The following is a 14316-nucleotide window of genomic DNA, read 5'->3' as shown; positions in this document are numbered from 1 at the left end:
AAAACAATTGTTTTGTCATGTGAAAATTTCATTAAGCAGTTCAAACTAAGATCTGGGTGGGATTCCTGATGGGAATAGCACAAAAAACATCAGGTAGCCATTCTGTGTGCTCACAACAGTTTTTACATTGTAATACATCAGTTGCCGATTGCCGAAGAATTGATGCTTTTGAATTATGGTGCTGGAGGAGACTCTTGAGAGTCCCATGGACTGCAAGAAGATCAAACCTATCTATTCTGAAGGAAATCAGCCCTGAGTGCTCACTGGAAGGACAGATCGTGAAGCTGAGGCTCCAATCCTTTGGCCACCTCATGAGAAGAGAAGAGCCCCTGGAAAAGACCCTGGTGTTGGGAAAGATGGAGAGCACAAGGAGAAGGGGACGACAGAGGACGAGATGGCTGGACAGTGTTCTCGAAGCTACCAGCATGAGTTTGACCAAGCTGCGGGAGGCAGTGGAAGACAGGAGTGCCTGGCGTGCTCTGGTCCATGGGGTCACGAAGAGTCAGACATGACTAAATAACATCATTATCAGTTGCAGGGACTGTCTGTTGTTGCTGAACTACAGCTTGCATCACCTGAGGCTATTGGCTATGCTTGCAGGAGCTGATGGGGATTGTAGTTCAGAAACATCCAGAGGACCAAAGGTCTCTTATCCCTCTATACACGGTCCTTAGACCTAAGACCTATTGATTTCCAGGATACTTACACCAAGGTAAGTAGGTATAGGATTTCAGCCTTATTTTAATGATTCCTTATAACAAGCATAGGCAAACTCGGCCCTCCAGATGTTTTGGGACTACAGTTCCCATTATCCCTGGCCACTGGTCCTGTTAGCTAGGGATCATGGGAGTTGTAGGCCAAAAACATCTGGAGGGCCGAGTTTGCCTATACCTGCCTTATAAACAAGAATCCCCAATCCATGAGGGAAACACGTTTTTAGAATTTACAGTATTGTTAAATACAAGTTACTTATAAAGCTGTTACTAGAGGCATTCCCCTTTCACTCTCAGAATTTTTTTCGAAATGACATTGGCTGACATATACACACGCTATCTAAAAACAAAAGTATTCCCTCCTCAAAAAAACCCAAACAAACCGACTGTCTTATGCAAATTTGTGTTGTTTCGGTCACTCAGTCCAAACCCATTTGATGCACGGACCAATATTTCCTTTAATCAGATGGCAGCCTTAGTTGAAACAAATTTTAAGAGCATGAATTAGTTCTACTGTGGCTTCAGCTTTTGGTCTCTCACTGGCTTGCTCTGAGCTCCATCCACGTATGTTTGGGGTTTGAAGGGAACAGTCAAAAGCTGCAACGTATGACCTTGACCAGGTACCCCCAACCTTCGGGCCCTCCAGATGTTTTGGACTACAATTCCCATCATCCCTGACCACTTGTCCTGTTAGCTAGGGATCATGGGAGTTGTAGGCCAAAACATCTGGAGGTCCACAGGTTGGGGATGCCTGATCTCGAAAATGCACTTTTTGTCGGATTCTCTTTCTTGCCTTATGTTCTTTAGGGTGTGGTTAGGAAAGGAATAAGGAAGACCTAATGGCCTCTGCAAGCATAGCCAATGGGCTGAGATGGTGGGAGTTGTCGTTCAGCAACATATAGAGGGCCAGAGGTTCCTCACAGCTGGAACAGGAAGGAGAGCTTCTCTTCCATCCTGCTGGGGAAGCAGCAGCATTATTAAGTCAGTTCTTGCCTTTCCCCACAGGGAAGAACAGAGAGGTGAGGAAGGAGGACTGAGCAGGTTTGTAATTTATTCTGGAAACTTCTGCATTGGGTACATTAAAAAACCCAGCACACACACACACACACACACACACACACACACACACACACACACCAGCTTCTCTCTAGCCCATCTTATACTGCAGGAAAGGAACAAAATAGGAGACCAAAACCTTTGAGGAAGTTGGGTATGTTTAACTTGGAGAAAAGCTGATTAACAGGTGAAAAAGTAGCCATCTTATTCAGCTCCTGGAAAAGTTGCCACATATGGGGAACATTTGTTCTGTGCTGCTACAGAAGGAAGGCTCTGAACTACAGGGTCTAAGGACAAGCAGGTTTTCGATGAAACATTTAAGAATAACTTCCTGACTGTATGAGCTGTTTGCGAGTGTGAGCAGGTAACTTAGAAGGTGGTGGATATTCCCAAGATTAGAGGTGTTCTTGCTGTTGTTTTTTATTAAGCAGAAGCCGGGTAACTACGTTATCCAAATCAGCAAATTTCCTCCACTGACATAGGGTTGGACTTGCAAGATCTCACCCTACTCTATGAGATGAGCCACAGCAGCCTCCCACCCACCCCACAACAAGGAAACAGGACCAGAACTCAACTTCAAGTTTATTTATTGTTTTACTTTTTTAAAAAAAGATTTCAGTGTTTTTCTTGCTTAAAAAAAATACTGTTCAGATCCTTAGTAATGCACTATTGGGCCTTAAATGCCTCCACTTTTCCCTCACTTAAGACCCAAAGGGGCAGCTGAAATGTTTCTGAGTGACTCTCCCAAGTGGGGGAAATTACATGCCCTTCCCACCAACACAACGGGGAAATGAGGGACAGGGAAAAGAAGAGTAAAATAAAAAACCAACCAACAACCTAGGAGTAGAGTTCAGTGCCACTTAAAAAGGAGGAAATGGAGGGTCAAGGAACAGACCCTGAAAATTTTAGCCACACGTGGCCTTCTTTGGAAAACAGGGCAGGCAAACTTTGCTGCCTAAAACAAAGGAGTCAGTTTAGTGGCACGTTTTAACTCCACCATATGGCACGGGAAGAACCGAGAGTGAAACTGCTGCAGTCATTGTTCCCCACAATCCCAGGAGATGAATGTGGTGCTGAAGCAGCGCTTCCATGCCTCTCCAAAAGACAATTTTAAATCCACAGTGAAGGCAAAAATGATGCTCCTTATATAGTTTCACTCGTTCTCTTCCTCCCCACCCCCATTTAGGCATTCCTGATCTTCCTTTCCCTTTGGCCTATAGAAAGCCCCACCCCAATACAATTTCAGACAAGGTTAAGGTTAATCTTATTAATAGTCATGCAGCCCTGCTCCTGCAGGGCAAAAATAAGAGAGACCCCCCCACCCCACCCTGGAAGGTCCTTGCCTCCCCCTTTTAAGGCCCCACTTGTGGTGAGGGGGGCACCTATTAATCCATGATCAGTAAGAAGTAAAGGGCAGTTTCCTGGGGTTTCCCGTGCCGGCAGAAGCAGGGGCAGTTTTGAAGACAGTATTTTCGGACCAGAAGGACGGAGAAGAACGGGGACCCATCTTCCCCTCCCAAGGTGGCAAGGGGAGGGAGAGCGGAGTCCCACGAAGAGAGGTCCAATCTCAGGTCAGAAAGGGCACTGCACCTGGGAAAGAAATAAGACAAAGAGGAAGTATTAGCAGCGAAAAGCAACAGCTTTCCTTTTCTTATTTAATGTTCTTTAAAAAGACAAGTTGGCCTTCTCTGCGTGGCAGGAGCAAACAAACCAGAAAGTCTCCACTTGACCATAGTTTCTGGTTTCATCTGATCCAGGAAACGGTGGTTACCAGCTCCAAAACAAAACCATATATTAAAACCATAGTTCTAAGTTGCCTTAATATCGTTGCTTGTTCCAAATGTGGTAACTGTATCTCCCAAGTTTTGACAATATGGGAAACTTTGGTTAATCAGAGCACCCCGGCTTGTTTTCTCATGCCACAAATTGGCTGGGGGTGGGCATAGGCACATGCATATCATGGCTTGATGAGGCCAAGATATGATCACTGTCTCCTCCCACCCTCACCCAGAGTTTCCACCCATAGCTTTCCACTCTCCAGTTTCTTCTACCTTATTACTTCTCGGCCCAGGCAGTAGGGGGCGCTCATTCGTCCCCTGCAGTCATTCCTCTCACAGTGCCCTTCTGGCGTATCTGCAACAAAACAAGATCCTTCAGCAGCTGGGTAACTTCCAAGTCTTACATGGTGGTGGTAGTACTGGCTCTGTTTACTTCCACATGGCCTTGCCAGAAAGATTTGCCAAAAAAATTTAAAAAGTTTTTTTAAAAAAATCAATAATCAATTACAATTGTATTTAAATGCATCAGCATATTACCAAACATTATAGGGTTTGAGGGTTCAAAGCATATTTAATACTCTCTGGGCAAGACAGGAACCACATTTAATCCCAAAGTGCAAAATGGGATCTATCTATAAACAAAACACTTGAATGCACCAGTTTTCCCTCCCTTTTCTTTTAAGGAGGAACAGATTCAAATAAGGGCAGGACTCCTATATATTTTGTAAAAGTTGTATAGGAAAAGGTTTTAATCATCAAAAACTAGAAAGGTATATATTTACAAATATATAAAATATGTTTACAGAAGCATAACATATTTATGTAACTATACATTTACAGACATTAAAAAACTACAAATTGAGGAAACAATGGTAAGCACATTAACAGTTAAATATTTTAAAAAGAGGGGATTTTTGCAGTGCATCTCTTACAGCAGTGGAAAAAACCCATGCCTATCAAAATATCTTCTTCCACATTAATATCATATAGGACTGTCACCCAATTGTGGAAATCTTCGTGCCTCTGTGGGGAACTTTTGGTGCTCCATTTGCTGCTGAACTACAACTCCCATCATTCCTCACCACTGGTGATGCTTGCAGGAGCTGATGGGAGTTGTAGTTCAGGAACATATGAAGGGCCAAAGCTTCTCTCACCTTTAAGCAGATCAACTGAGTTTTAAAACAACTGAATCTACATAAACCTGCATATGACTAAACGCTTTTGAAGAAGGGAAAAAAGTATACCCGATTTTAGATGGCATATGTATAGGGTGCATAGATATCTATAAGTTTTAGATGGCATATGTCTTGGAAGTGGAGACCCCTTCTGTGAGAGACTGAAGAGGGATTGCCTCTCCCAAGATGGGGTCCGAAATTGGCAATTTTCACGTTTCAGGATTCGAATCAGGGTTTTCCGCTTCTATATTAGTGGATCAAAACCACATCGACTAAATAAAACCTATGGCTCTAGCTGGAAACTTCTCCTCTTGTCTGGGGATCTGCACCTACAACAACAAGTGTGTCATAGGGGCAGCAAATATAAAACAGCAGTACCGATCATCACTCAATGGAACAGTGGCAGCGATTTTTTTTAAAATCCTGCCTGGCAGATCTGCGTAGCAACTCAGCTCACCCAAATCAACAAAGCCTCAAGACTAGCCACGGGAAAACAAACAGGAAAGGGTTTTAACTAAGCTTCTACAAGTGGGAACTGAGCTGGCCATGGAAGGCCTTTTTGGGAAGGGAGTTTCACAATAAGGAAGCCATGAAAAGAAAAGGCCTAGCTGCTTGACCCCATCCGCCTTACTCTCCGACAGCAATGGCATCTGAAGCAGGCCACCCGTAAATGATCTCAGAGATCAGGCTTATATGGGCACAGCCATCCTTTCAGACCCAGTGACAGGGAAAGTTGTACAGTGGTACCTCTGGTAACGTACTTAATTCGTTCCGGAGGTCCGTTCTTAACCTGAAACTGTTCTTAACCTGAGGCACCACTTTAGCTAATGGGGCCTCACGCTGCTGCCGCGCAATTTCTGTTCTCATCCTGAAGCAAAGTACTTAACCCGAGGTACTATTTCTGGGTTAGGGGAGTCTGTAACCTGAAGCATCTGTAACCTGAAGTGTATGTAACCCGAGGTACCACTGTACTTCTGGCCTTCAACCCACAAGAGTTCAAGCACAAAAGTAAGGGAAACTCTCACAGCCCAAACCGAGTGCCCCTGGCACCCGCAAACCTGCTTCTCTGCCCCAAAATACCTCATCAAGCTCTCTCTGTGTCTCTTCCTCCATCCGTCGAATGTCAGCCATGGTTAAATCCACCCACTTGTCCAACCAGCAAAATAGCTGCCTATGGAAGTTGGTAAAGAGGCGTCTTTCTTGCTGTAGGAAGAGAAGAAAGGCTTCCAGAAAACAGGATGACAAGAATACAAGAGACCTTGAAGTGGGGATAATAGTCTACACGCTCTCTTTGAGGGGGAAAGTCCCTGGGTTGCATTCTGCAGAGCAAGCTCAAGATGGGTTTTTTTACCCCCACCTCTTCCCGCCCCTAAAAAACCCTCAACAACACTAGAGAAAGTCTCAAATCCCATTTGCTAATATTGCTCTGCCATCTGTTACTATCCAAGCAAGCTCCAACGCAGATCAGAGCCAGCAGCCTCGGCCTGTTCTTACCTTTTGGATAAATTTTTCCACTCGGCCCTGAAGACCCCACCAGCGGAACTTCACACTCACAAGTTTGTAGGCACACATGTGGGGGCAATCTTCATTGTTGGCTAGTTCCCGCTAATGGACGGGAGATAGGGGAAAAGGGGAAGGGGGAGAAAGGAAGAAGCCAGGAAGATTAGGCCTGGAGTTGCCGCTGAAGGTTCAAAGCAAACTTGTGGAGATTTCTCTTATAGATGAAACATCTGAGGGGGATTTGCGGGGATGAGAAAGAGGTTTACCCCTTTTTTATTTTTCATTTAGAAGTATTTACACTATGCCTACTAACCAAAGTTCTCAAGGTGGCTTGCAATATATTTAAAACACAACAGAACAGATAGCGATACAGACACCTTTGCCCTGATTATTGTAAGTTTCCTCCCTCCCCTTGTTCTCCAGAGTTCCTACAAATGCCATTCTGCAGCTGATTCTTCATGCTGTAGAAGCAGATGGGTGTTAATTCCACATGGGTAAGGGCATAGAGTGACTGCTGTTTATGTCTCTCACAGCCCCAGCCCTGGCAGCATTTATAGAAGGTGCTGGGTGCAGCACCTTCCAGTTTTGATAAGACCCAGCCTCGCTCCAAAAAATCCTACAGCCAGTTTGTGCACCCAGTGACCACTGCAACACTTGCTTTCTCTCTTCCTGCCATGACTAAAAGGTCACAGAGAAGGCTCCATCTTTTGGGTCTGGTGCCACAGCAAGCGCACATTTTGCTTTGCTAAGATGAAACCTGCAGACCCCTGGGGTCCCACTACCACCGCCAAAGCCTGTCTTCAAAACAACGAAGAGGCCCGAGATGTATGGATGGGAGGGAGCAGGACACACTTACAGGCTGGTTCGCAAGTTTTGCTATCATCCGTTTATCTATTATTTCATTTATGAATTGCATCCCATAAGGCGTCTTGAAACAAATTACAAGACAGGGGACTGGACGTACCTTCCAGTCAGGACCAAGAGGCCCTCTGCCCGTCTTCAGTGATTTGAAAAGAGCCGGGTCTTCATCTGGCTTGTAGTCCTGAAAGATAAGAGAGCAGAGATGAGAATGTCAGCAGTATGAGATACAGGGGGACAGAGCTGGATAAATGCCATGAAGATCTTTGTTCAGCAGGTAGATAAGCAGTCAGAAAGGGCAGATCCCCCCTGACACAAAAACAGGGCCTGATAGCATCTCAAAACCAAGAGCCAGCCCTGAAAGCAAAAGGGTACTATTTTGGATACTACGAGCAGTGCAAAAAGTTGAGCCACAATGTGGTTTTAGTTGTACCAGCCGTTGCCATCACTACTGTTACCTTCACTCTAAGGTGAAGGTACATCCTTAGAGAGAATAGACTAGTCACTTGGAGGCGAAGAGAAAGTGCTCAGCATATGCTCAGAGACAAGCTCTCCTCTCAGGGGCCTCTCCTCACTCAGAGTAGGAGATCTCCTTTCATCCCTTCTGTAGGCTATGGGCCAGCAGGAACAAATGAAATCACAATGTGGAGCCTGGCCAGATATAAGCAAACTTCCTTTCTCTGTCAATGTTGGAGGAATAAAGGAGGGAGAAGGAAGAGGAGCGAGTTGTGTGTGGAAATGAAGGCCCCTCAGGCCAGGTAGTGGTGGGCAGGATAGCTGTAGCCTAGAATTGCTGGGGTACTGTTCTCCTGAGCTCTCCCAATCTAGAGCAATTCGAAAGAACAAATGGTTCCAAGCAGGGTGTTTGCAGATGCTACAATAACCAAAAAGATTCCCTTTGTGCTCACGGCTTTCACACTCTAGAGCCACAAAGGGATCCTTCTTTCCTATCAAAAGCAGTCGGCTGGAAGGGCGCTTTCCCTCCCAGAATTCCCCTGCCTTCTGTGTCATGTTAACCTTTGCCAAACACTCTTCCAACTGCCAAACAAAAAGCAAGGTTGCCTCTTACGTCATCTGATACTTGCGTCCGATCAGCGACATCTATATGGACCACCTCAACATCTTTCCAAGTTTCCGCATCGAGGCTGTGGACCTGTACAGAGAAGAGTTTTTATGTCCTCACCCGAAACAAAAATGGGAGTCGCCAGCACTGAAAGTTTGATTGGGCTTTGTTGACTTTTTAATATGCTTCCGTTTTATGATATATGCTTTGTACTGGCCTAAAGACAACGAGTGTTAGGCAATCAATGTGTTCAATTTAATAATAATAATGTATTTTACATCAAAACACACAAGATTTGGGTGGGACCTTAAGAGAGCTGCGCATAAACAAATGCCAGCAAGCCTCAAAGAACTGAAGCAAAATTGTAAAGTAGAGTTGGCCAAAACTCCTCCACAATGATGTGAGAGATTGATATAGTCATACAGAAAATGATTACTTCAAGCTATTGCTGCTAGATGTGGTTCTAAAAGCTATTGAATCATAAGGTGTACTTAGTTTTGCACACATGGCTTCTCCATTATGGCTTTATTTTTGCTAAATAAATCATGACGCAGAATAATATGTCATGTGTTGTTCTTCACCTGAGGTTGTATTTACCTAATTTTAAGACCTGCTAAAAACAGATGATTGTTATGTTTTCATATGTAAAACCACAGAATTCAATTTTCTCATGACTGTATAGAAATTAAATAATAACAACATACATAACCCAGATTTGCTTCAATAAAAATCACAGAAAGTTTAATACCTTAAGACTGCATCCCTCAATACTGCCAAATATTTCAGTCATTTAGAAGAGAAAAAGACCTCTGTAACCCCAAACTGCATCCAATAGTTAATTATAAAGCATGTTTCTCTTCCATACAGTTTCCTCTAAAGTACTTTCAAGATCTTTGCAAGAATAAGTGCTTTATTTCTTATTATATATGCAATGGAACCTTAACAAAGTCTAAATTATTTATCCCAGCTGGTATCTTTCCTGGATCTGAACTGATTTCCTCTGTGTGGTGTTATTTTAAAGGCATTTTTATGTTTAATTTTTTGTGTTTGTTTTGTATTCAGTTGTTTTTACATATGCAACTATTTTATATACGCCATTGTATTGTAAATCACTTCAAGATGCCTCACAGGAAGCAACTCATAAGTGACATAAACAACAACAACAACTATTCCGGATACAAAGTATTTTCTTTGTGCAGAAAGAAAAAATGCTGGTTAATCAAATACTATTTCCCCACCCTTAATAATAAAACAGTGCATCTGTGCCCATGGTCTTTCTATTAACAGAGAGTACAATTCAGCAGGATTTGGGCACCCTGTTCTGTGGATAAAACGTGGTGTTTCATTCCCATCACTTACATTGTCTTGGTCACCTAAATCTGGTTTGTGCCAGGTTTCAATTTTGATGAAGAAATCATCCTTCATATATTCATTCTGTCCAAAAAGGAAAAGGTGGGGAGGAAAGAAGAATGGTTACCCAGAATACTTTGTGGTAACAAGAGCACACGCAGATCTAAAGCCACACATGGCTTGAGCAGACATATTACCCAGAATGCTCTGCGACATTCTGGGATGTGGGTGTGTGACTCATGAGAAGTGGACTTCATGGGGTAGGAGGTGTGCCATAGCTTACTGGAGATAGGCGAGGACACAGATGTACCCAGAGAATCTGAGGGAGTTGGGGTTCACTGAGAAGCACTGCCTGCCCACCCACAGATGTCCCTTCCCCAAGTCACTTACCGTAATAACTGCAGCAGACGGGACCACAAGAAAGAAGAGAAAGACAGAACATGTTAGTGCAGGATAATGAAACGAAAAACCTTCCCTAATCAGCTTGATATAAGTCTTCTCTAGCCACAGTTGCCATTTATGTAACCCAAATCACACAGGACAGTTTTAGCCCAATATATCCAGCAGGTTAGACAAAGTGTGGAGAAGCTATGGTCCTCCAGTTGTTGCTGAACTGCAACTCCCATCAGCCCCGGCAAACATGGCCAAAACCAGGGAAGATGGGAATTGTAGTTTAGCAATATCTAGAGGGCCAAAGGTTTCCCACACCAGTTTTGACTGTCCCTGAACTCTGATAATATTTCCTGCTGGACTGGACAGGGCGTGCGAGTTTGTGTAGAAACCAACTGTACAAATGTAAAATTTGCATTTGTTGGTTCTCCCACTTTTGCCACAGGACACACCCAACACCGTCCAAAGGAAGTTGCCCAAATGAGAATGTGGCCCTTCGCCTATGAAAACTTCCCCAGCACTTGCTCAAAATGAATGTTTATTCAAACTCAGTTCTGTGGAAACTTGAGGTTCCTCTGGGCTGTGTCAATGAGAAGAGCAGTAATGTATGAAAAGAGTTTCCCAATAGGCTGCTTGCTGTAGGAGTCTGCTGGGTGCATTTCTAGGTTATATTCTCAGCTTAAGCAGAGGAGTGATGAATGGAGTGTACAGTACTTCCAGAATCTCTGCCAAACAAACCCTGGATTTTTGCCACTCAGCCATTATTCAAAAGGATCGTTCAAGATAGAGAGTTTGAAAAAAATGAGAACACTCCAGACAAATTTGTTCCCCTAACAAAGCATCTAGGTAGGACGGGGTTTTGCAAACTTGGGTCTCCAGCTGTTTTTGGACTACAACTCTCATCACCCCAAGCTAGTATGACCATTGGTTGTAGTCCAAAAACAGCTGGAGACCCAAGTTTGGGAAACCCTGACCTAGGGAGTCCCAGTTACAGACATAGCCCCTTCTCCCATCCCTCTCCCTGGCTCACCCGTTCGACAATAGGGATAGGCATTCCAGGCTCTCTCATGAACAACTAGGGACCCCTCAGGGGCGAACATCTTAATGAATCCAGGTACTTTGCTGCAAGAGAGAGAAAAACAGGGCATCAGAGGAAGCCCATGCCTTTGGATGCCCGAGCCCAGGAAGGATCTTACCTCTGGAGGTGGTAGATCTTGTGGGTGAACTGCCCCCGTTCCCCTTCACGCTCGTAAGGTTCATTTTTTAGCACCTCAATCCCTTCGCCGCCGCCAGTGTTGTTCTTGCTGGCTTCTGCAACAGAGAATAACTGCCCCACCTGATACTGAAGAGGAAAAGAGCAGAGGTTGGAAATGGGCATTTTAAACAGGAGATTCAAGTTCAACATGTCCCAAAAGGAACTCGTCCCAGTTCAAATTTGTCCCTTTACAAAACAAAGTAGTTGCCTTCAGGTCACAGTTCCAAGTTGATCCAAATGATCCTCAAGAATTTTTTTCAGTATTCAAAATGCTCCTGTGCTGAAGTATAAAATAAAAGTATAAAATAAACTTAAGATGAGAGTCTATAGAGTGAAAAGCACAGATGAGAGAACGAACTTGAGGATAAAACTAGAAATCGTTCAAAGTTCTAAACTGAAACAAATGTAATTCAAGTTTTGATCACTTGGCAATTCTGGAAACTACTTTCAGATGTAGTTTAGAGACTTTTGAACTAATCTGATGAAGTCTGCTAAGCTCATTCCAAGCACTGGGAAAGAGAGAAGGGGAAATACTCCTGCCCCATTGGCCTTCAAATAAGGCACAGGTCTTGGGGACGAGGAAGGCCATAGGAGTCACTTGGCGAGGCCTGCCTGCCCCAACTTCTGCTGGGTGGAGAGGGAGAGAACAGGGAGCCAGAAAGAGAGAGAGAAAAGGGCAATGCCCTTTTGGTTTTTGGTTCTGGCCCCACCTATGAAAAACAGGAAGAAAAGCACCCTAAACTTTCTGCTGATTTATGCCAACCCATTATCCCTCCCCCCCCCATTGATTAACTAGGGGGTCAGCAAAGTTGCACACTTCCTAATACCACTGCATGTAAATGGAACTTACCTCCTCTACGGAGCAAGGCAGCACAACCCGGCTGGTTTTGGAGGATGGAGATAAAAGCAGCATGGGGGGGGGGAGGGAGAGGAAAGAGAAACAAGAGTTAGAGAGGGAATCCTCCAGTGCCCAAGCCCTCACACTCCACTGCCACACGCACCAGATCAAAAGCACATACACACTTTATTCACCCTGGAATGTATTTAACAGACCGTTCAACAAAGACCACTAAGTAAAGCACTACTGTTGCATCTGAACTATCATTATCAAGTTTCTAGAAAACTGCCACTAAAACTAGTCTTAAAACAACTTACAATATGATATATCAAAGTGTACAAAAATTTAGAAATACCAAAGAACAAGCCACAACGTAAAATGCAGCTTTAAAACAGTAACACTGAATTAAGAAGCAAGCTTATCGAATACCACCAGAGGCCTGGAAGTAGAGGAAGACCTTACCCGGTGCCAAAAGGTATTAAACTTGACACCAGGTGGGCCTCACCGGGGAGACCAATCCATAGATGGGGTGGGAGGAGAGAGAAGCCAAAATGTTCTTTCCCTTGTTGCCAATCACAGGACCTTTCTTGGAGGAAGAAGAAAGCCTCTGATGACAACCACAGGGCATGTGTTGGCAGAGGCATTCTGTTAGGTATTGGGGTCCTGAACTGTGAGAAGCTTTCTAGGCTAAAATCAGAATTGGTCTCAGGAACCCATTGGGAGCCACTGAAGCTGGGGCAAATGAGAGTAATAGGTACTTGTTGTCTGGTGCCTATTATCAGTTTGTCAGCTGCACTGAACACTCGCTGCAATTTCCAAACAGTCTGCTAAGGTGAGCACATATATAGCACATTGCAATAACATACATATGCAGGACCCTGGTATCTCAAAACTTGAAGGCCGTGTACATGGTATACCTTTAAAGTACCATTAGAAACACATGTTCCCTTCAAAAAACTATGGGAACGGTAGTCCATTGAGAGCTGTTGGGAATTGCAACTCTGAGTGGTAAACTACAGTGCCCAGAATCCCAGGGAGGAGGGGGAGATGTGCTTTAAAGGTGTTGCAGAAGTTTCGCTGAAATCGAAACACAAAGCAGATTGTCTCCTTTGCCCTGAGGAAGAGCACACCAATATGCACGGAGAACCTTCCTAAACTCACAGTGCAATCCTAAACAGGCCTATACAGAAGTAAGCCTTACTGAATTAAAAAGGGCTTTCTCCCTGGAAGTGTGCTGCACCCCTTGAGGCAATGTTATTGTATGTGCCAGATGAAATAAGCTGGAGTGCCATCTCCCCACCCCTAAGGTCTTTTCTCCTACAATTCTCCTCCAGCGCATGCCTCAGCCAGCTTTAACAAAGATAAATCTGCTGCTGCTGCCAACTTCCCCTGAAACAGTGCTCAGCGTGATTTGCGGTAACACTCTGAAACTGCAAACATTTCGTGTTCCTTCCGAAATAAGTTCCTGGAAATCAACAGGCCTTAGTTTAAAGAAAGTGAGCTGAGCAGAGCACAAAAATTATGACGGATTCAGGGATCTGAGGATGGCACTTCTTATTTGTTCTCCTCCCTCACTGATTATTCCATTGAGCTTTGGTGAAAAAACATGGGTGGAGGGTGGGGAAGAGGGGGAAAAAATACATCGAAATGGAGAATAACGGTATAAACTATAAAGCAAGCCAAGTGTGGAGGCAGCCAGGCCGCCTCCTGTCGGGAAAACATGCAGGGTCAGGGACCCCAGATAGATTGCAGGACTGGGTGTGCGAAAAACCTCCTCGCAGGGTAAACCGAATGGGCCAAGGCGACCCCCCACTTCTGCTTTTCAGAGGCATATGAGAAAGCGCCGCCCGTTACACTGCAGAAACAAAAGGCCCCATTCATCCAAAATATCAGCTCTCACCCAGCGCACATTATTAGGCGCTCTAAAAACCCCCAGCAAAATACAGAAGGAAGAGCCGTAGAAAGGGGCAGCCATATGTAGACGGGTCCCTTGTTTATCGCCCACCCATTTTTAGGAAAGCCCCCTCCCCACTGCCTAGTTAACCCTTCCCATGCCCTGCACCACCGACGCTGGCGCCCCCCACACCCCTCCCAGTACTCACAACTCTTTGATCAGCACCATCCTCCCGTCCCTCCGGCACCCCGCACGCCAAATGCACCAGCCCTTTTCTTCCTCTTCCCCCCTACCCCGGCCATTGACGCCACTTCCGCCCTCACTCTAGCGCCCGCTCGCCCGCACCTGCCCGCGACGACGCCACTTCCGCCCTCACTTGGGCTTCGCCCGCGCGGGCGAGCCGGAGCAAAGGCCGGCCACGTTGGGGAGGAGCAGGTCGGTCCTCT

At 44.9% G+C, this 14316-nt stretch overlaps 1 protein-coding gene across 1 annotated transcript; it reads right to left on the bottom strand.

The window, feature by feature from the left end:
• Positions 1–2339: 2339 nt before the first annotated feature.
• On the bottom strand, positions 2340–14192 carry LOC128399568 (phosphatidylinositol transfer protein beta isoform-like). The gene is made up of 12 exons (XM_053361150.1): positions 14079–14192; positions 11989–12019; positions 11080–11225; positions 10914–11005; positions 9884–9891; positions 9503–9577; positions 8150–8233; positions 7187–7264; positions 6217–6327; positions 5803–5925; positions 3821–3902; positions 2340–3359 (listed from the first exon to the last, which is right to left on the bottom strand). The coding sequence occupies exons 1-11, from the start codon at positions 14096–14098 to the stop codon at positions 3855–3857; spliced, it is 816 nt and encodes a 271-aa protein (XP_053217125.1). The 5' UTR covers positions 14099–14192; the 3' UTR covers positions 2340–3359; positions 3821–3854.
• Between the last annotated feature and the right edge of the window lie 124 nt (positions 14193–14316).

The sequence above is a fragment of the Podarcis raffonei genome, chromosome 13, assembly GCF_027172205.1.
Source record: "Podarcis raffonei isolate rPodRaf1 chromosome 13, rPodRaf1.pri, whole genome shotgun sequence".
NCBI lineage: Eukaryota > Metazoa > Chordata > Lepidosauria > Squamata > Lacertidae > Podarcis > Podarcis raffonei.
Note: the sequence above shows the minus strand (reverse complement) of the source record. Positions and strands in the feature narration are given on the sequence as shown.